Below are 23,897 nucleotides of genomic sequence, written 5' to 3'. Positions count from 1 at the left end.
CTGATGACAGTTTCCCTTTAAAGTGAACAACCCTTTTAATGTTTCATATGAGTTGATTATGTTTTTAAATGTAGACATATCCTTCAAATATCCTTGTATCTCCCCCGCAGGATCACATCCCATCCTTTATGGCCAAATTGGAACAAGATCTGACACTGAATCTCTCTACTGAGCAAAGGGACAAGATATATGAACTTGCACACAAGGCCTCACTAAGCACGGCCTATCAGGAGACAAACTATAAGTTACTGACCAGATGGTACAGGGTGCCTTATGTTCTCTGAGGTCTCCTGAAACAGTTGGCGCTGCGGTAAAGAGGTGGGCACACTTCTACGCATTTTTTGGAGCTGTCCTTCACTTGCTTCATACTGAACGTCGGTGCTGGGGGTGATTTGCGAGTTGACGGGCAGAGAACTGTGGGATGATCCCGCTAGGGTTCTGCTCCACCATCATGAGATTTCCCTTGCCACGTACAGAAAGTACATTTTCTCTTTTCTCCATATAATACTGTTTATGCACCTTTTGGACTTTTGCTGAGCTAGAGCACCCCCGTCCCTTTTATTCGTCTATGCTTTCAGATTCTACGATCGTGACATAGATGGACATGATTTGTTTGGTCGCGTAAGCACAGTGTCCCTCTACCTCTCCTTTCTTCTTTGGACGTACAGAAAGTCCCTGCTGTGCTATCGCCTTAATGCAGTAAAGGCTTGTATACCAGCCTGCTGGAGTTCTCCTGATCCTCCCTCCTTGCATCAGTGGTGGGGCCTTGTCAGTGAGCTGCCCCGGATAGAGAGCCTCTTGAATACCGATCCTAAGAGAGCCGCTCGCTCTCAAAAGACTTGGTTCCATTAGACGATCTTTGTGGCATCCCCTCGCTATCTGGAATTGACCAGTACAGTTCCGGTTCGGCTGCAGGATGGTGAACTTATGGAGATCTGAGCACCAGGTAGGGGGAGGCACGGCGCCATCTTTTTTTCCTTCTTTAATCCTCCCGCACCCCTTTTCTTTCTTTTTTCCTCTTTGTGACCCTCCACCTCTGTCCCCTTCCCCCCCCCCCCCCCCCCCCCCCATTTATTTCAGAGTTAGCTTTGGTAAATAATTAAGAATGTCGGGTTAGTGAGGATATTCTGGATAATTGCAGTACCACTGAATGACAATTTATTATATTTCTGTTCAGTGGCGTAACTAGAAGCTGATGGGCCCCAGTGCAAAGACTATGCCAGGCCCCCGACTGTAATGTATAGGTTTATGGTAATAGTCTTCTCATATGGGAAAGTGACAACATAAGGGCCCCCTAAACCTCTTGGGCCCAGGTGCGATCACAACCTCTGCACCCCCTAAAGTTACGCCCCTTTTTCTGTTGCTGTGAAGAGTATTTGCACTTTAAATTGGAATATTAATGTTACTCTTATTTGTAACCCCCCATAACGGCTACAATCTTGTAACCAATGTTCTTTTCATCTTGAATATCCCCTCCCCTTTCCTTCTGTTTGATCTTTTTTTACAGTTTTAAAAATGTAATAAAATTTATATAAAAAAAAATATAGTACTAAAGAATTACCTTCCATATGAAAGCCACAATACAATACCTTGGTGGGGCAAGCAACATCTTTTGTCATACTGTAATTGCATACACTTAATAGCAAAATAACTTGTTTTTTCCATAATTATCCCCTAGCCCTCTGTATATAACATAGGAAATGCTCCAGATTTCTGAGTCGCTGTGACTGGCATGTCCCCAGACAGGATCTTCTAATTGCTTCTCATGCAAGGTTCTGCACACACCCAAAATGAAGCAACCTCAATATGTGCCCACATATGTGAATAGCATGTAAATGATCAGGGAAACCTCTCCCATATGATTTGCATATGTAAGTCATTGTCAGAAGAAGCCACAGTTGTGAGATATAAATGCTAGAAACTCATCCAGGACTGATCATTCTTCACTACAACATCAGTAAAGCCAGGAGAGATACAGACTCAAGATGACTAGTATGTATATGTTATTGTCTCTATAGATACCTGTAGAATTATCCAAAATTGTATTTTCTAGAATTTTATTTATAGTATATCACATTTTAGTAAATGTTATACCTTAGAATTTTGACTTCAGTTGAAACATTTCTGCCCTTATTTCTGCTAATGCTTGTAATGAATAATTAATATTTAGGAATTGTTTACAGCCAGAATTACTTGTTGAGATTTACCTTTTCTTATCTGAAATGTGTTCAGTTAAAAGAAATCTACCACCAGGATGAAGGATTGTAAACCAAGCACACTGACATACTAGCGTGTGCCCTACTTTTAGCTTCTTATGCCCTGGTTTTTACATAAAAAGGGTTTTAAAATTCTGCAAATGAGCCTGAGAGGCTCCAGGCTCTGTATGTGTTAATTGAGCATGGAGCCCCTCATTTGCATAATTGGGAAGGCTTTTTTTTCTTAAAAACAAGGACACAAGAAGCTAAAAGAAGAGCAGATCCTGCCAGAGGGGGTGCACATCAGTATGTCAGTGCAATTGGTTTACAATCCTTCATCCTGGTGGTAGATGTCCTTTAAATCAATTTACATGTTTGATGAATGGTCTAAAGTTACATTTGTTATCTGGAATAAGTCAACTATTTTATTCATTTCAGAAATGAATCGTGCAAGTGATAATAGTAAACTTTGTAATCAATCTAATATATATATGCAGCGATCAATGTACAGGCGGTCCCTAACTTAATGACACCCGGCTTACAGACAACCCCCAGCTACAGACAGACTACTCTACCCAATGTAACATCTGGCGAAGTTCTCTAGATTTTTTACATTAGCCCTGGCTGCAATAATGAGCTGTAAAGTGCCTGTAATGAAGCTTTATTGATAATCTTTGTTCCCCTTACAGCAAAATATTTTGAAAATCCAATTGTCACAGGGACAAAAAAAATATTTGTCTGGAGCTATAATGATAAAATATAAAGTTCCAACTTACCGGTACATACAAATTCAACTTAAGAACAAACCTAAAGAACCTATCTAGTATGTATGCTAGTATGCTTGTATATGTAAGCAGTTCTGTAGTTGGTACACAGGAAGTGGATTAGGAGAGGAGCATAAAGCTTAACTCCTTACATAACTAAAGAAAATTCTACTACAGATAATAGACCAGTGTCTAATTCTTACCAGTGTCTGTAATAAGTTAAAAACTTAAACAACTTACTATCTATCTGCTGTCTTGGTGAGTGGGAAAGTAAAGATTTTTTAGGCTTAATAATGAAGACAGGAAGAAAAAAACTGAACAAAGAAGCTTTATATATAGGGAAGTCTCCTATTATCATCTGTATTATTCATTTATGTGCTTTTTTGCTTAAAAGTATAAAATGCTCTATTCTAATTCTATGTGCTATTGCATGTTCAGTTATTTTACATGGTAATTTCTGCTGTTTTTGTTTATATGCCTTGAATTTATTGAGCATATTTATGCCTTGAATTTATTGAACAAATATGTATATATGATATCTAAATATGCCTTTGTATTTACTTTTGGTCACCTTATCCTTATTCTAACCAAAAAAGAGTGTAGGTGGAGATGTCCTTTAAGAAGTATCAACCAAAAAAATCACATATATGCTCCAGAAAACATGTTTACTCCCTACCTAGCCATAAAAACCACACCTTGTTTCTTTATAGCTGCCAAATTTGATATATTAGGAATAATATTACCCAACAAGTCTTAATTATAGATGCACAGGATCTCCGACTTATTAACATTTTTTTAAAGATTTTTGTTTTCTGGACTGTGTAATTTAATTTTATGTGGTTTCTGTATGTGTGAACGTACAACTGTGAATAGACTTCAGTGGACACAACCCTTACATTGAGTAATGGACCTATAGTAAGCCTATAAAACTCCTTAACAGTTATCTTTAATTGGACACAGTACCAGGAATTATGATTTCTTTGATTTTGATGCCAAGTTTCAGTAATGATGCGTAATTCCTAGTAATGCTGAGACACACCAGTTTCGACTGCTACCAACAGTTTGGGTGTATTGAAAAGATACAATCTCTCCTGTGTACTGCTCAGTTCTATGGAGCATTGTGTGACCACAATCTTGTAGACGTTGGCCATGAACATGAGTGGTGGGCACCTACAGCTGCACCAAGATGAGTTCTAGAGTCATAATATATCATGCTTTTTTATTTTGTTTTTTTATACGTAAAAATAAGAATTTCCAAGTTTGTAAATCATATTTCTTGTTCTTAGGCCTACAGCTGAGAAATGTAGACTTCCAGCAGAGTAGAAATGCAGTAACTCACAGAACCATCGACTATGATACCGCAGAACCGGTCCTCAGAAGAGGCCAAGGATTTTCGATTATCTTGAACTTCAATAGATCTGTTCAGTCTGGAGATGGTTTCACCATTATTGCAGAAACAGGTGAGCACCTACATCTTCTAATCATGCTTGGACTATGTATGGTGGACCTGGTCTCTATGTAAAGAGCATTAAGTGCATATAGGCGTTTCACTTTGCTTTCCATTCTTCCATAAACAGCTCCACATCCTAACATGGTCTAAATTACAAATTCTCTTTGTTGCGAACAACAGCCAATCACAGCTCACTGCTTTGAGGAAATGGAAGCTTTGGTGATTGGACAACAAAGACAGTTTTGGTAAACTAACCAAATTTTTGTAAATTTCTGGCTTATTGAACTAGACCAGGGGCTTTATGCCACCCCCTGAGTCCATTTATCCAGCCCCTGGGTCCCCCGGTGGTGATCCTTATTGTTGTATACAGGGTTTTCCCTCTTTTTAATTGTCCATTACTTGAGAAAGGGTCCTAGCGACCTGAAATGCATTATAAGGACTGTTAATCATCCTCTTTTTTTCTCAATAAAAACACTTTCTTATTTATGATTGGAACTAGTCATCATAATTAATAGACACAAGGCAATGGGAACCAAACTAAAACAATACAATAGTATAGCTCGCTACACACATGAACAACAACCAAATGAAAAACGTACACAAAAACATGTGTCAGGTAGCAAAAAGTTTGTAATCTTTATTAATAAATAATACATGTAAGACAACTCACCAAAACAAAAATTTTGGCCGTGACCCTATACCAAAGTAACGTAGGAGGAGCCAGGGCACCTGACAATGCCAATGTCCTCCTATAGAGCCCTGTAATGAGCACCGTCCTCAAACCCAAAAACCAATACACAAAAATATGGTATACACATAGGAGGTAAATAAAGGTATACTGGTAACAAAACAAACAATACACCATGAATAAAGAGGGGATACAGCAGTTCATGACTTGCAGGGTGATTATACCATCCTTGTGTAAAGTAGGTTTAGTCTTAAGAACATATTATCAATGATGATAGTATATCATTATATAGTAATATATGATATAATATGATAGTCAAATCATAATCTGTGTGGAACCCGATTTTAAAAAATATTTGGTGCAACTCAAAAATTCCAGTAGGGAGTTACACAGATAATTGGGTGTAAGTATAGAGTTTGAAGAAGTAGCAGTTCTTTTGTGGTCTCTTTCGGAGTGACCTTATTCCCTTTGTCCTTGGATGCGAGATCCTTTGCAAAACTCTCCTGTACAGGGGTACTTCATATGACCAGTAGCAAACAAGGCATTAGAGAATAGGCCCTCGTTGGTTTGTGTGTAACAAATACTGGCAATGGATTTGCTTCCCATTAGACCGCTCTACAATATACACAATATTATAGTACATCTGTTATTATTACATGTTAGTAGTATTAGTAGTATTTTTCATTATATCATTTATTGGACCATTTATATCACAGTACAAAAAAAATATTCTTACAGAACAGTTATATTACAAATTAGTATTTGAAGGGAGTTATCCAAGTGCTGAATTTTTTTAACACTCTGCAAACAAATGGGAAACTCGTTCCACCTTGCATCCAGTTCTGGGTTTCTTTCAGACTCTATTATATGCATATATGATATGACCATTGCAACCAATGAGAGTGCATGGGAGACAGGTGTCATTTGACTTTCATCACGGCTGCAATCACAGATCCACAATGCCAATGGTAAAGCATGTGATCACTATGGCTACTGATTGTCTACAGAAGTCACATGTTGAATACAGGAGAAGCAGTACTGGAACGGGTAGCTTGGAATCCACATTTGGGTACTGCAAAGCTTTCATGTAGTCCATTAATGTGTATTGTCTGATGTAAATGGTAACACAGTTACCAATTATATCCTTGCATTGTCTCAAACAGTCCTGTTTCCCACATTTCCTCATAAATCATTATATTGCAATAGTAATAAAAACTGATCTAGAATAGTTTATAAACAGCTACAATGGCATTTCATCAGACTCCAATAATTCATTCTTTGACAAGCCGCGCAGCTAGATAATTACCTGTTGTGCAGTAAGGCGTTATCCAGTATTTCACAGACTACACCTCTTACCTGACCTTACTCTACTCTCCTAGAAAAAATTATTGAGACTGCTGACTGTCATAATGTCTTCAGTACCAATAAAAACTAAATCCATCTTAAAGGGTTTCCTTATAGAAATTATAATGTGTTATGAAATCAAAGCATGAAGGTCAAAAGTCTGCTCCTGATGGTATCCAACATCAATTTCCCCTTCAAGCCTTTGTAGATGTTGTGTAGGTACCTGGGCATTTTTCTAAGGACCCCTGTCTATGACAATGGTAGAACTACCTCTCATCTAGGTATAGTGGATGCCTTCTGTCTATGGTGATGGTAGAAGCACCTCCTGTGTAGGCATAGAGGAGTACCCTTATGTATGGTGATGATAGAACCTCCTTTCCTCTAAGTGTAGAGGATGCTCCCTGTCTATGGTGATGGTAGAACCGCCTCTCCTTTAGGTTTTAGGATGCCCCTGTCGATGGTGATGGTAGAATCGTCTCTCCTCTAGGTGTAGAGGATGCCCCCTGTCTATAGTGATGGTAGAACCACCTCTCCTCTAGGTGTAGAGGAGGCCCCTGTCTATGGTGATGGTAGAACTGCCTCTCCTCTAGGTATAGAGGATGCCCTCTGTCTATGGTGATGGCAGAACCGCCTCCTCTCTAGGTGTAGAGGATGTCCCCTGTCTATGGTGATGGTAGAACCGCCTCCTCTCTAGGTGTAGAGGATGTCCCCTGTCTATGGTGATGGTAGAACCACCTCTCCTCTAGGTGTAGAGGATACCCCGTGTCTATGGTGATGGAAGAACCACCTCTCCTCCAGGTGTAGAGGATGCCACCCCCATATGGTGATGGTAGAACTGCCTCTCCTCTAGGTGTAGAGGAAGCACCTTGTTTTGGTCACACGTCTAGGTTTTAAAAGTCTACTATAAGATTGCTATAAAGTCAATTCAGGTAGTTGTACATTGTAATGAGTTTAGAAATCTATCATCGAATTCTAGTTCCCCCATTCCCCTAATAATCTTGGTTGCTCTCCTCTGCACCCGTTCCAGTTCTGCTATGTCCTTTCTATACACTGGTGCCCAAAACTGTACACAATATTTCATGTGTGGTCTGACCAGTCACGTGTATAAGGGTAAAAATATGTCCTTATCATGAGAATCAATTCCTCTCTTGATACATCCCATAATTTTTTGGGTTTAGCAGCTGCTGCCTGGCTCTAATCACTAAAATTAAGTTTTACATCCACCAATACTCCCCCCAAGTCTTTTTCAGCTGCAGTTTTACCAAATGGTTGACTTTTTAGACATAATTGTCCTTTTTGTCTTCATGGCCCAAGTTGTTAACCTTACATTCATCTACAATAAACTTCATCAGCCATTTCTCCACCCAATCCTCAAGCTTTCACAAATCCCTCTGTATTTTTATACTTACAGCCTCAGTATTAATTACTTTACAGTGCTTAGTATCATCTGAAAATATTGAAACTCTACTGTGTAAACCAGACATGCACATATGACTGTTGAGGACAATTTCTGTACAGGTGAACTCAGTGGATCTTTGATAACTGTATTTGACAGGTTCCAGGCCAACTGAATCTGGAAATACTAGGGTTGTGATGCCACTTTCCAGTTCTACCAATTCAACGAGATGGAGTGCAGTACGTGGCCCCAGCAGTGGCAACTCTTTGACTGTAACCATCAACCCTCCAGTGACTGCAGTTATAGGTCGTTACCAGTTGAGCCTACAAATTACCAGTGGAGGGCGCACTTCAACTGCTAAAGGGGGAACTTTTGTTATGCTGTTTAATTGCTGGGCATCAGGTATGTATGCTTATAACTTTGTTTTAAATAGCATTATATATGTTATGGACATTTCTTGAAAATTGTGACCATGGTCTTTAATACAGTTTTTCTTTCAACCGAAACCACAGGTAGATTCAACAAGATTTTTGGCTATAAAAATTGCAGCTGTATTAAAATAGTCTTTGGGAAAGCACTCTTAAAAATCACATATCAGAAAAAAATTACAAAAAAAATTATTTGGCCAAGATGGTTATGGTTCCATTATTTCTGATTCTTGTGATTGACAATAAGACATTTTGGTTGTCTTGTCTATAAGACATTTGAATCCCATAATAATTAGCTGTTCTAGAAGCCAATGGCTCCATTCATTGTATAATAGATAGTAAATAATGAGGTACACCAGCATGAAGATAATGACAATAGTACGTTTTTAAGACCACCATGTTCTCTTACATGTTTTGTTATCAAGACATAGACGAAGCACAAGCCCTACACTTCTTGCACAGAACAGTAAGACAAACAAACAAGAGTGAAAGACAGGTAAGAGAGAGGTCAGTTAAACCAAGTAAAAACCAATATGTTAGTGAGGTACAAAATTGTAAGGTAGCAGAATAGTCAAAAGGTACAAGCAAAAGGTCAGAATCACAGCAAAAGCACAGTACAGTATACAGACAACCAAGAGCACTGAATGAAGTGATAGATTAATTGAGGTGAATGGAGTGCCTGGATGCAACTCCAGCAGGTGATTGGTTCAACCGTCCATCACACCAACTGGCACCTGTGACACCCCCCCTCCCCCCAGTCTAAGATGCATCAAGATGTCAGTCACTCAGTCCCCTGCAGTGCATACACCTTGGTGTGGTACTAAACCAGGAGAACTTCAAACTGCAGAACTAGAATCTGAAGGAGTTCTGACATATGGAACCTACCCATGCAAACTTTATCACTTTCCTTATGGATCATTTTTCTCCAATTTAAAAAAAAAATGGCTGGGCCTTAATAAAACTAATGGATGTGCAATACATACTGTTATACTTAAAGAACAATTTGGAGGCTCATGGATTTTGCTCTCTTTTTAGGTGATGAAGTTTTCTTGAACAACGAAGCAGAGCGAGTGGAGTATGTTCTTAACGAAGGTGGCATGTACTGGTTCGGAAATGCCAATAGGTTTGACAGTAGAAGATGGGACTATGCTCAGGTAACTACAACTGCAAAGTTTTATGCAAGAAGGGTTTCCAATACCACCCACCATCTAATTCTCCTATAGTTTATCACTATACATTTGCACTAGTTCATGATAGACGAGTATGATGCAGCCGTTGAAGGACCTGAAGACAAAATTTAAAGGGTTATTCCACTTACAGCACATGAATATTATTGTTTGTATTATGAAAAGTTATACAATCTTCCAATATACTTTCTGTGTCAATACGTCACAGTTTTCTAGATCTCTGGTTGTTGTCATTGTATAGAAAGCTTCAATGTTTAACACTAGTGAACAGAAATCTGACCATGGTCACACAGGTGCACGGCTCGTTATATCACACAGCTCTGATTACTCTCTGTGATATAACGAGCTGTGCACCTGTGTGACCATGGCCAGAAATATGTCCACTGGAAATAAACAATGAAGTTTTCTATACAATGACAACAAGCAGAGGTCTAGAAAACCGTAAGGAATTGATAAAGAAAGGAAATTGACAAATTGTGTAACTTTTTATCATAAAAACATAGACATTAATTTTATGAAATAGTAATATCTCTTTCAGTCTGCTAAGGAAAATGTGTAATGTAGACTTTCAGTATATCTATAAATTGGCTCTTGCCCCATATTAAGTTTGATTCTGATGCCCCATCTATACTTTAAATTTGGTTTATATAATTTATCTAAAAATTAAGGATCACATTATTGTAACAATAATGTATAATAGAGCTGGACAACAAAATTCATGCTGCCAAAAGTTCATAATTGCCCTACTCCACCCCCCTCCCAAGCCAGAGGAAGCCATACTATAGCTCAGTGTATTGGTTATGTGCATGACCTGTCCTTAATAGGTTTTTCATCTTGAGTGTCGCACAAGAGTGTCAAGTTAAAGACTTAATTTAATGGCTTCCATGTTGCTTGTGAAACATGTATTATAGCTATAAGCCTAAAGGGATTTTACATTGAAGATTATTAATGAAAAAGCCACAGGATATGCCATAAATAGATTATACAATAAATTATAGATAGATGGACTCTGTGCGGGAACATGAGAGCACAGTGGAGACAGAGCTGCTTCCTGCAATTACTCAGTATAGGTGAAATAAGCAGAGTGCACAGACCCCCCCCCCCCCACACCCTTTGTTTACCTTGCAGACCGTAGGCTGCGCCTGCTTTTTCATTTTACGGCATGGTAGCTCAGTGGTTAGCACTACAGCCTTGCAGCGCTGTGGTTCTGGGTTCAAATCCCACCCAGGTCAACATCTGCAAAGAGTTTGTATGTGTTTGCGTGGGTCTCCTCCGGGTCCTCTGGTTTCCTCACACACACACCAAAACATACTGGTTGATTAGATTGTCAGCCCCATGGGGACAAGTACTGAGGTGGCAAACTCTATGCAGCGCTGTGTAATGTGTGTGTGCTATATAAATAAAGAATTATTATTATTATTATGGGTTGTTCTTAGCAACCAGAATGCATAGCAGAAGAAGGAGAAGGGCTGAAACAGTTTGCAAGCACAACATTAGTTGCCAACTGCAATAAGCTAATGAATGCATTTTGGAAAAAAAAATAGTTTTCAGCTATTGCAGCCATAGAAAAAACTTTATAAACTTTACAGTTACCCTTTGATGACATATATTATAAAGTTTATTAGTATCAGCTACTCTAAAATAACTCCCAAAGTTAAGCTACACATTAATTCCTCTGTGAGCCGATAGTTTAATGTGGGAAATCAAAATGAGAAGAAAAAGGAGCAGGGAAGTTGAGAAAATAGATTTTTAAAAAAATTTTACAAAAAAAATGACATTTCGCCAATTTTCCTGTGGTTACTTGTACTATTGATATATGTACAGGCTGTTGAATATTATGTGGCCACTTATACCAGGTAGCAGAACCTGTTTATTATAATTGCAAATGAAGGTTCATGTTGGTTCATGCATGAACAAATACATTTTAATGAGCGATAATAAGATGTGCTATTTGTGGTCATGGCTGGTTGGCACCATCCTTTCATGCCCAGGGCACACGCACTCAGCCTAGTCTCTGCTCATAAAATAAAATAAACACAACCTCTAAAAGTTTTCTTCTTGTATAAATTGAATGTCACTCTCTAAATGTAGATTTTTGTCTAAAAACAGTTTGAAAGCGGCATCCTGGACACCTGCCTTATCTTACTGGACAAAAGCTCGTTCTACGCATCAAATCAAGCTGAAGATGTGGCTCGCAGAAATGACCCCCTTCATGTGGGGAGAGTATTGTCCGCTTTGGTGAGAGCTGGAGTTTTATTATAGGATGAGATCACTTCCTAATATTTTTAAATCCAACTTTAAATCCAATTATTTATTACTTTTTTTTTAACAAAAGGTGAACAGCAATGACAATGACCAAGGTGTGATTGTGGGAAACTGGAGCGGGAACTACGCCGGGGGAGAGAGTCCTACGTATTGGAATGGAAGTGCTTCTATCCTTCGCCGATGGAGGCAGAGTGGACCCGTTAAATATGGACAGTGCTGGGTGTATGCAGGAGTACTCTGTACAGGTAAGTACCATTACTATTAAGTTCACAATGCCTGTAACGACTTATCCTCTGGATTGCCCATTAAATTTCTGTCTCAAAAAGTCATTTAACACAATTTTTTCATGTTTAATCATGAATGTGTCCTGAAGTTGCTGTTATTGCACAAAAACTTTTGCCCTTTGACACCAGCAGCACATAGCAATTGCATAAGGATAATGGGGGGGTATGATAGTCCTGCCCCTGCTCCAGCACACCCGGAGGATACATTAAGGGGCTCTGGACTCTTGATGTATGCAATGGGGGCCTGCACAGCATTTTTCACATTTGCCGGCTGAATCGAGGACCTCCCAGCAGCAGCCTACTCCACACCAGGCACGCCCATTGGCTGCCCCCCCCCCCCTTCACGCCCTCCACTGGTGAAAAAGACCTAGCTATAATCTAGCATTTGCAATTATTTCATGGCTTCTATGGCTTAAGAGGTTTTTCCAAAATTACAATTTATCTATCCCCTACTGGTTATTTCATGAATCCTGAGGACTAGGCTTCCATGTGAATATCAATGGTTGCTTTCTTTTAAAACCACTATAGGACTAATTAAGATGACTGTAGACTGTTCTTGATTATCTTTCTCAGCCCAATGGAGATGAAGTGACAGGTACAAAGGCAACTTCATTCAAAATAGACTTCGGTCTTAATTTCCCAAGATTTCTGATAACATAGTAGCTTTACAGAGAGGGAAGAGGGTCAACAGAGAAAGAGCAACATTGGTCCTGGTTCACTTTAGCTAGGTCTCCACCAGTGTCACACTGGCCCACCAGAGAATCAGAGGATCCTCGGGTGGACCCCAGAGACACAGTACAACAGAAGAAAATCCAAATTTGGTTTATTTTCTTTGTTTTTATGTAGGGTGGTCCATAGAATAGTTTATCTCTGGTGGGCCCAAAGAACTCCTGTCTAATATTGGTCTCCATCCAGAAGCTCAGTGAGAATCAAAAATTCTACAGAGAACCTACTGAGAGAAAAGCTGCTAAAAATTACAGAATTCAAGAACAATGTTATGTTCACATATTGGACTACAGATTTATGTTATACTAGCTATAGCTCTCGGTGTTGCCCGAGATTGTAAATAACTGCTAGAATGAGGTTAACAAAAAATATTTTATATGTATCTATCTATGAATCTATCTCTCTCTCGCTATATATATATCTGTCTCTAAATGGGGGTTATTTATCACTGGTTTTTCAAGGCTTTTTTGGCATAAAAAGTCTCAAAGTAGTCGCATGGAGGTTTTTTGAGACTTTGCACTGCTAAAAAGTCTTACATAACTATTTACACCTCGCCATTAATCTGTTGCAAATATAGAACTACTGCTAATGCAACACTGTGCAAAACCAGAGTCATAACTTCAGGCCTTCGCAAATAGTAAAAATGTTTGGATCCAGCACTCCAAGAAAATCCGTCTTTGCAAAAATTGTCATAGTTACTCAAATCCCCTGCTGGTCTATGTGTCGGGACTTTTTTATATCTGTCTCTCTAACTGGCTCTGGCTGTGTCTCTCTGACTGCTTCTGATTGTCTCTCTCTGTCTCTCTTTGTGTCTGACTGACTGTGTTTCTGTCTCTGTATCTCTATCCATATTACCTCAGACATAAGCTGTCTTACACTCACTGCCCATACCCATAGTAACCAATCACAGCTCAGAGCTCATATTAATGACCTGTGGCAAGCACAGCTCAGCTTCCAACTGACACAGCAGCAGCAGACAATGGCTCCTGCATATGTTGGTTAATAAGTGTATTTATGAAATCACAGGATGGAAATATCTACTCAAAACCTTAAGTTAAGTGTTCTACTCAGGCAGAATAATATTATATCTTTAGAACATAAATTTCCTATCAACTATTTAAACTTTGAGCTTTACTAATCTCTACTCAAAACCTTCCCTGAGTCACAGGGATCGGTTGTGCAAAATTTGGTAATTGTAAACAGGACGGTGCAGATTCCTTTAGTGGACATACATACACTCAGCTTTATATATTAGATTTGTAATCAAAATTTCTGACCAATTTTGTGATTCCACCTTCCTGTATTCAGACTTTATAGTACTTGTGCAAACCAATACATTCCATAGTCATTGACTAGAAGCAAACCCTGTTTGTAATAAGATGCAGCCATCATATATTTCTTGTGCTTTTTCATCCTCTTAATCTACAGAAACAAATGAGTACACGGAGGATAACAGCACATGACTGCAAAACTATATAAAGTCTTTATAGTCTGTAACCAAGGAGACACAAAGGTTTCCATATAAGTTGTATACACAAATTGATATCTTTACTAAACAACTGAACTTTTATCTCAGATTACCATAAAAAAAATCTATTTTTCTTTTCCCATCTAGTCCTCAGATGTTTCGGGATTCCCGCTCGTGTGATCATTAACTTTGAGTCTGCTCATGACACCGATATGAATCTTATTGTGGATAACTATTATGATGAGAATGGAAAAAAGGATAATTACAGGACAAGTGATAGCAAGTGGTAAGTGTAGGATATCGCTAGTACAAGGAAAGTGTCAAACCAGTTTATTCTCGGTAGGTACCTTAGATGGTCATCCAAATATTGACTTACCCGACACCGATTCCCCATACAAATGAACACATCCTCGTAAAGCTGACAAATTTGATCAATTTAATATAACATTTGCATCAAAATCCCCTCAAATATATGGAGGAAATTACTGCATCCAACACATTGGTACACAAGCATCCAACACATTGGTACACAAGCATCCAACACATCGGTAGTCAAGCAGCCAACACATTGGTAGTCAAGCACCCAACAAATTGGTAGTCAATAGAGATGTATACTCGTCCGAGCTTGATGCTCATTCGAGTATTAGGGTACTCGAAACGGCTTGTTGCTCGAACGAGTATTTTGCCCGCTCGAGAACTGCTCGAGTTAATGCAAAGTTAGCAGATGTATGAAAACATCTGCAATGTGTTCTTCACTGAAGAATACATTGCAGATGTTTGCATACATCTGCTAACTTATCAGAAAACACGAGTGCAGAATTGTGTTCTTCACAATAGTATGTGAAGAACAATATGTGTGAACTTATCAGAACACATTATTTCTCAATAAAACTTCAATGGGGCTCGTTATTCGTTATTCGAAACGAGCATTTGAGCATCAGCAAAAGTGCTCGCTCATCTCTAGTACTCAAGCATCCAACACATTGGTACACAAGTATCCAACACATTGGTAGTAAAGCATCCAACACATTGGTAGTCAAGCATCCAACACATTGGTACACAAGCATCCGACAAATTGGTACACAAGCATCCGACAAATTGGTACACAAGTTTCCAACACATTGGTAGTCAAGCACCCAACACATTGGTAGTCAAGCATCCAACACATTGGTAGTCAAGCATCCAACACATTGGTACACAAGCATCCAACATATTGGTACTCAAGTATCCAACACATTGGTAGTCAAGCATCCAACACATTTGTAGTCAAGCACCCAATACATTGGTAGTCAAGCATCCAGCACATTGGTACACAATAACCTGCACATAAATCAGTATTAGAGATGAGCGAGCACTAAAATGCTTGAGTGCTCGTTATTTGAGACAAACTTTTCCTGATGCTCGAGTGCTTGTTTCAAGGGACCATGGTTCGGGAATAAAATGTTTTATTTAATTGAAAAAGAATGTCTTCTGATAAGTTAGCAGATGTATGCAAACATCTGCAATCTATTCTTCACTGTTCCGCGCGTATATTATCTCCCGACAAGTTAGCAGATGTGAAGAACAGTGAAGAATAGAATAAAAACTGTGAACACAGTGAAAGCAGATGTGCCGAACATCTGTAATCTATTCTTCACTGTGTTCTTCACTGTGTTTTTCACTTAAATGATCCTGTGTTCACTGTTTTTATTCTATTCTTCACTGTTCTTCACTGTATTTTTTTTTATTAAATGCTCGATCTCGAGCAGGGGAAATACTCGTCCGAGCAACGAGCCGGTTCGAGTACGCTAATACTCGAACGAGCATCAAGCTCGGACGAGTATACTTGCTCATCTCTAATCAGTATCTATATACTCTTATCAATATGTATATATCGAAATTTAGGTATTTGTAGTTTTTGCCCCCCATTTCAAATTTTAACCTGGGCCGGTTGTAGAATTGGCCATCTACTGGATGTATCAGGAGACTAAATTATTTGTATGGCTTCTCAGGAATTTCCATGCCTGGGATGAGATATGGTCAAAAAGAAAAGATATTGGAGCCTTTTATGATGGATGGCAGGTCCTGGATTCAACTCCTCAAGAACCAAGTGGAGGTAGGAACTTCAAAGCATAAATATATATTATTTTATCTTTTTTTCCTATAGATCTGTTACCAAGAAATTGGAAAAATAAACACGGGAATTCCCATTCCAGCTAATTCTTTTTATGATAAAAAGTTGTAAAATTTTCCAATATACTTTCTGTATTTATACCTTACAGTTTTCTAGATCTCTGCTTGCTGTCATTCTATTGAAAACTTCTATGTTTACTACTAGTGGATAGAAATCTGACCATGGTCACACAGGTGCACGGCTCGTTATAACCCACAGCTATGATTACTGTCTATGATATAACGAGCCGTGCACCTGGGTGACCATGGTCAGATTTCTGTCGACTATGAGTAATCATAGAAGCTTTCTATAGAATGACAGCAAGCAGAGATCTAAAAATCCATGAGGAATCGATACAAAAAAGTATATTGGAAAATTGTATAACTTTTTATCATAAAAACAATAACAATAATTTGCTGGAATGGGAATACCCCTTAAATTTGATTCTTTGTGTATTTACTAAACTTTTTTTGATCATCCTCTAGGTATATTCCGCTTGGGACCTTGCTCCTTAAACGCTGTGAGAGAAGGACACGTGGACCTCCCTTATGATGCCCCATTTGTGTTTGCGGAGGTGAACGCTGACACCTATAACTGGGTGGTGTATCCCGATGGAACACAAAGGAAGATTTATTCTGAGCCTGCAGCTGTAGGATGGTACACCAGCACCAAGGCCGTGGGCTCCTTTACCCGAGTAGATGTCACCGGCAACTATAAATACCCTGAAGGTGACTAGCATTGGCTCTTTATTGTAATTTATTCGTAGTGGCAGTCTCATCCTGACCCAGAAGCATCTTCACATTAGACTATTCTTTTATTATGTGCCCCAGAGTTTGTAAAAATAACAACTTAGCTCTCTCCGGGACTCCGGTCTGGTGCCTCCTGTTACCACCAGCCTCTGTAAACAGAGGCTCAGCAGTGACACCTTGTGAAAAGTGTCAAATCTTGTGAAAATCGACTAATATATTGTCGATTCTATGTCACCGCTGAGCCTCTTTATACCAAAAGAGGGCAGCTTTGACTAGTATCACAACAATGAACTGGAGAACTGGAGAGAGGTAAGTATAAGTTATTTTCTATTTTAAAACCCCCATGTGATAGAAAAAATTCTGATCCCCAATGACCACTTTAAGTACAGCCATAAGGTTGTCCATTGAAATACATAGTACACATGGATTAATGGATAAGAGCCTAGTGTAGCTTACCGGATGGCTGTATCAGAAACCCAACAGAAGTAAAAGGCAAGCACTTCGAGCACATACACCCATGATCCTTTCCACCTGGGGAAATGCAGGCGTCTACTTATCCCTCATTTTTACAATCACTGATTGGATTTATTGACATAAGTCGTGAGGCTCCCTTGACCGTAGAAGTCAATCACTAGCCTCAGTGATCACATATGAAAAAATGACTACTTGTTCCTTCTTCTCCACCGCAGGTTCTACCAAGGAAAGAGAGGCATTTAGTACTGCTCAGAGTAGAATGCGAGCAGCTGCAGCTGGGCCTGCGGGCGCGAGAATGCATATGGCGTCAATGTCACTTCGTGATGCACAGCCAGAAGAGGCAGCCGTTAAACCAGAATTTTCTGGTGCTTTTACAAATAAAGAAACCCAAGTCGGTGAAGATCTGAATATGGATCTTACTCTGAAAAGCTCCGCTTCCAACACCAGGACCGTGATGATCAAAATGACGTCTACCGCCATAATATATAATAGTACACCAGTGGGCGAGATCAGCACCGACTCACAATCTGTTAGTCTTGTAGCCAAGGGAGGTGTGTATTTTTTTCAATATCATTCGGGTGTTTTGGAAATGGGGTGGGGGGGAGGTCTAGGCCAATGAATGGGCAACCCAAGAGATATTAGGTAATAAATGGTTAATAGGAATATCTCTATAGCTAAGAGAATAAAGAAAGAAGGAAGAGAAGGTGATAAACAAAACAAATATGACTTGTGGCATAATTTTAAGCAAGCATTACAAAAGAGGCGTGGTTTATCAGGAAATGGGTGTGGCTGCTGTGCCATGATGTGAACCCCAAATTGCACTTCTTGCACCCAGTATAATGGGTAACACCATTATGTTATGCAAAGAATATAATGAACAAAATGACAGCATTCAAAATATATCTATATGAATAACATAAAAGAAAGAAGGGATCTATGTGATCGGCAGTGATCAGATGCTGCCGGCTGCTCTCTGTGTTATATACAGGGGCAGATTTACTTACCCGGCCCATTCGCGATCCAGCGGCGCGTTCTCTGCGCTGGATTCGGGTCCGGCCGGGATTTATGAAGGTAGTTCCTCCGCCGTCTGAAATGCGCTGAAAAGCATTTGAACGCGCCGGAATACACCGAGCTGGACCAAGTGAAGGTAAGCACTTCCCAAGCGACACATTTTCGGTTTTTAAATGCGGCGGTTTTTCCGTATACGTTGGGTTTTCGTTCGGCCACGCCCCCCAATTTCCGCCGCGCGCATGTCGGCGCCGATGCGCCACAATCCGATCGCGTGTGCCAAAATCCCAGGCAATTCAGGTACAATCGGCGCAAATCGGAAATATTCGGGTAACACGTCGGGAAACCGTGAATCGGGCCCTTAGTAAATGACCCCCACAGTGTCTAATCTTCAATATTGATTGTATATTTTTCCATTTTCAGAGAAAACTATTTCATTTAAAATCACATATAATCAATATTCCAAACGAATAACCCCGGACAATATGATCGAAATTGTGGCTGTATGTGTGGATGAAACTGGAGGAAGATTGCTGATAAGCAAAGTGGTTACCCTGAAGAACCCACCCCTGCTGATACGGGTATGATCTTGATATCGATTATCTCTTATATGTGCAGTGTATGCCCTCAAACAGCAAGTATTCACTTATAGGGATAGAAGATATATCAGTACATGCTGCACTGTATGTGTATTGTTCTTTGATCTATCAACCTTAATTCCCTAAACTATGCCTATAGCCCCGCCCTTTACTCAATCCCCAACTATTCCCACACAATTAAATACCCACCCTAACGCAGCGCTTAGTGGGTCCCATATAGTATAGGGCCAATTCCTATGACACCCCACCAAGTATAGTGCCAACTTACCTATAGTGCCTATGTAACCCCTTCCCCTCACATTGTGGATCTTCCTCACGTTGTGACTTATATTGTTCTTATATTGTTCTCCTCACATTGTGGCCCCTCATCTCCTTCATATTGTGGCCCCTCTACTCCTCCTCCTCACATTATAGCCCCCTATTCCTTCTAAAATTGTGGACCTTCTCTACCTGATATTATGGCCCCTTCTCCTCCTTACATTTTGGACCCCTCTTCTCCCTCACATATTGTGCCCTCCTCCTCCCCATACATTATGGCATCCCTTTCATCCCCTCACATTGTTGCCCCCTCCTTCACATTACATCATATCCTTCTTTTTCTCACATTATTGCCACTACCTCCGGCCTCTGAAGAGATTATTGATTATATTCCATGTCACTATATATATTTAATAAAAAGTCTCACATCCTGCCATCCTCACCACTAGGATTAATAATAGTCTGAAATGATAATGGCCGGGAAATATATATAATTATATATATATATATATATATATTTACATATGTTAGATGAAAAAAATTTTGGTTTTAAAGAAACAGAAAATTGCTGAGACATTCCCTTTAATGCATAACCAACAAGATTAATTCTTGAAAGAGTGGCTTCTAAAGTTATGAGAAACCTCTTGTCACAATCCAGGCATATGATGTAGGGGAATTAGGATCAGTTATGATGGATCTTATCCTTTCTTCTTTGATACTTTGCTTAAAAAACCGGACAAGGATCCTAGCACCACAGTTACATTTTTTAAAATTTATTTAATTCATATTAAAAATGAACCTGTTGGTATTGCCATCCATTCTGACTGACGCATTTCAGGCAACTTAGTTAGCCTACTAAGAGCACACAATTTGTTTAAGTTGCCCGAAACGTGTCAGCCAGTAAGGATGGCAATACCAAATTTTTAACCATATTGCTGGGATCCTTCTCTGGGTTTTTCAAACAAGATTTTGTGGCTGCAGTCCAGGCAGCAATAAATCCATTATATAGCGGAAAAATGCCAGCTCATCTTCGTTTGAGCGACCAGACCAGGCACGGGCCAACCCTCTGCTGGGGTATAAGAGAACTATAGCAAACAATTGACGGTCCAGCCAGGATCCTCGGTCCAAAAAGATTCTTTATTTAGGCATAAATAGCAATAACAAATCCACTCAGAAAGACGGTGGTCACCTACGCGTTTCAGACAGTTTACCTGTCCTTAATCATGGCCATGATTAAGGACAGGTAAACTGTCTGAAACGCGTAGGCGACCACCGTCTTTCTGAGTGGATTTGTTATTGCTATTTATGCCTAAATAAAGAATCTTTTTGGACCGAGGATCCTGGCTGGACCGTCAATTGTTTGCTATAGCAATAAATCCATGCATCAGAAGACTTTCTCAATGAAGTTCAGCTGTGGTCTAGGGGCTGTTGGGTGAGCCGGGAGAGTCGGGAGAGTCGGGAGTATCCAACTTTTCTTTCCCATACCTTGAAATATGCCTTTTTTTTACTATTATTTCCAGCCCACCGAGGAACCACGACTGAATAAACCTACCAATGTGGACATAATATTTTCTAATCCTATAAATGATGTTGTGGATGACAGCGTTCTCACCATCGAGGGAAGCAGCCTACTGAAAGAGCCAATTGTTGTCAAGTAAGTGTACAAGTTGCATTTTTCCCAACAAAAATGTGCATATAATGGCCCACATTTATTAAAGCATTTGCGCCAGTTTTCTGTCTGAATTTGCACTAGAAGGAATGTGCCAACTGCTTGTACATGTATTTATGAAGTGTCTGCGCCAATTTTATGTTGCGGCTGCTCTGTGTCCAACAAGACAGAAAAAATGTGCATCTAAAGGGTCATGTTACTGCTTAGTTGGAGTTTGCGCCACATTTCTGTCGGAGCCACAATTCTGCAGCATGAACAAAGTGCACAAATTAAAAGGATGCCCACTTCCCGAGCAGTGCAGGGGGTAAAAGAATCATAAAGATTGTGTGGCAGTTTTGATGAATCTGGCGCCCCCTGCACATTACACAGGCAAACTGCACATAGTACAGACTGTACTAGTTTGATAAATGTGGGTTAATATGTAAATCTGAAATAATATGAGTATATTAATAGTGACAAAAGCTGTCCGACTGTTAAAATTGTAATTTACAACAAGTGATAACATATAGTCAGTAGAATTAAAGGATATAGACAATACCATATAGCAATAGACTGCAAAGAAATAACTTAAAGGGTTAACAAATTTGGTGTCACCTGAGGACAGGATAAATCTTTTGAGTTGCAGGAATTCAGAATGAATAATTATTCTTTGTCAATCATGTATGTCTTAGATCTGTAGCCAGGAATACTCATTTATGCAATAAGAAAAAGGGTTCTCCTAAATAGATGATCCCTTTAATAAAGTCGTAAATTAAAAATATTATTATTGTGGTATAAAAGACTGTAAGGAGCCTCAGCCAGGTTGTTATTTACAGCAGTGGGGGACAAATAGAAGCATAATGATTAGTACAGGCAGTCCCCGGGTTACGTACAAGATAGGGTCCGGAGGTTTGTTCTTTAGTTGAATTTGTATGTAAGTCGAAACTGTATATTTTATAATTGTCGATCCAGACAAAAAAAATTTGGTCCCAGTGACAATTGGAGTTTAAACATTTTTTGCTGTAATTGGACCAAGGATTATCAATAAAGCTTCATTACAGACACCTTACAGCTGATCATTGCAATCTTGGACTACAGTAAAGCATTCAGAAAGCTTCACCAGAAGTCAGAGCGGTCCGTCTGTAACTATGGGTTGTCTGTAAGTCGGGTGTCCTTAAGGGGGGACGGCCTGTATACATAAGAAACAACAGACTTTTATGGCGGGCTTCCAGACTGTTCTGGGGGCTTCAGTACAACCTAACAGGATTATATATTGGGTGTCTGTAGTAGTTATGGCTTAGGGGAATAAATATAGTGAGTCCTGCTAAATACTTTCTCATAAACTGATATACAATCCATAAGGCAGGGATAGTAGAGTGGTAGAGCTTAGTCAATTATGAAGAAGACATCATAGTGGACCAAGTGCAGTAAGTAATTCTGGGAAATATTCAAATTTGTTTTCCATGGTGGGATAAGGAAAACATTGCATCCTAGCTACTTTTTAAGGCAGCCCCCTTCACATCAAGCATGACTTTCAAAAAACCTAATGACACGATACGGGATAATATCAAACGCCTCTTCAAAGAGAGCCCTCACTGTTACGGGGCAGTGGTAGATCACAAAACACTCCTCACACGGGGTTGTCCGGTGACAACAAGTTAAACCCTGTCTACAGGATAGGGAATTATCACTGGGGTTCCTACTGCTGTGATCCCCTTGGATCAAGAGGATGGTAACCAAGTACTGCACTCAGCTATCTTCATCAGTGCCATAGAGAGAAATAGAGCATCAGCAACATTTTAGATGGGTTGCTCTATTCATCTAGGGCACAACAGATCCCCTTCTTGTGATCCAAGAGGGTCCCACCTTTGGGTTTCCCCTACTGATCAGCAAGTTTTGGATAACTTGTTATTACTGGACTTATTACCTCCTCATATGTTCTTTAGTAGACCATTGGGTCAGGTCAGACAACAAGGGATTCAGTAGATCTGTAGTCTCTGCAACAGCTAAAGCTACACCCAACGCACTATTAGGCTGATTTCCATGTTTTAATCATAATGTGATGTACTAGGCCTTTAAGAGATTTTCCAGAATACAATTTTTTTTTATGCCATTGTTTCTTTTTTACAGAGTACCAGGCCTCAAGAAAAATCAAAGAGCCACGGTTGAAGTTCAGGTCCACCCCTCCAGAGTGGGAGAGAAGAGCATCCTGGTTGATTTTACTTCTAAGAAATTCCCCAACGTTAAGGGCTTTCAGTCTGTGGTTGTGCCTCGATGCTAGAAGAGATGTTTACAAGACCATGAATTAACAAATATCTATATGACGATTTACATTATAAACGCAACCGAAAGTCTAGATTTGTTCATATGTAAATAAAGCAAACAAAACATACAGATGTGGAAGAATTTTTCATCATACAAATTTTATTTATATGTCTATTTTATAGAGATGATACTATACTGAGCAGCAACCTGGTAGCTGATGAGAGTGGTAGTAGTTTCACAGAAACTGATTGTTGTCTTCTGGTCTTGGGTTGGGCCTAAAGTCCTAGTGGGAGTGATACAGCGATAGATGGTTTTCAATGGGCATGATGGAGGTTGTATAAGTAACTACAAGGTAACTGTCTGGTAACCACATGGCCCGATCCAATTTCCTAGTTAGTTTTTTGGTAAGCTGCCAAAACTAGGTCTTCCAACACCCCAGATTAATAGATGAAAATGGCATCCAAAAGTTATCTGCAATGTCAAGCATGCAGGGCTTCAAGAATGAAAATTCTTGTTGGAAGATGGTACCAGGTCCTATCATAAACTAAA

General features: G+C 39.5%; 1 protein-coding gene across 1 annotated transcript; it reads left to right on the top strand.

Moving 5' to 3' along the window:
* Positions 1 to 1,838: 1,838 nt before the first annotated feature.
* Positions 1,839 to 23,475, top strand: LOC140064809 (protein-glutamine gamma-glutamyltransferase E-like). Its single transcript, XM_072112052.1, has 13 exons — positions 1,839 to 1,992; positions 4,246 to 4,419; positions 7,997 to 8,239; positions 9,301 to 9,419; positions 11,562 to 11,690; positions 11,788 to 11,962; positions 14,343 to 14,481; positions 16,187 to 16,290; positions 16,833 to 17,075; positions 17,786 to 18,121; positions 19,002 to 19,159; positions 20,956 to 21,089; positions 23,214 to 23,475. The coding sequence occupies exons 1-13, from the start codon at positions 1,986 to 1,988 to the stop codon at positions 23,362 to 23,364; spliced, it is 2,112 nt and encodes a 703-aa protein (XP_071968153.1). The 5' UTR covers positions 1,839 to 1,985; the 3' UTR covers positions 23,365 to 23,475.
* The last annotated feature ends 422 nt before the right edge of the window (positions 23,476 to 23,897 follow it).

Source organism: Engystomops pustulosus, chromosome 6, assembly GCF_040894005.1.
Source record: "Engystomops pustulosus chromosome 6, aEngPut4.maternal, whole genome shotgun sequence".
NCBI lineage: Eukaryota > Metazoa > Chordata > Amphibia > Anura > Leptodactylidae > Engystomops > Engystomops pustulosus.
Note: the sequence above shows the minus strand (reverse complement) of the source record. Positions and strands in the feature narration are given on the sequence as shown.

Excerpts from the sequence above, each read along its gene's own strand:
- LOC140064809 (XM_072112052.1), top strand. Across the intron at positions 14,482-16,186 it reads AGGACAAGTGATAGCAAGTG|GAATTTCCATGCCTGGGATG; the intron begins GTAAGTGTAGGA and ends ATGGCTTCTCAG. Across the intron at positions 16,291-16,832 it reads TCCTCAAGAACCAAGTGGAG|GTATATTCCGCTTGGGACCT; the intron begins GTAGGAACTTCA and ends ATCATCCTCTAG.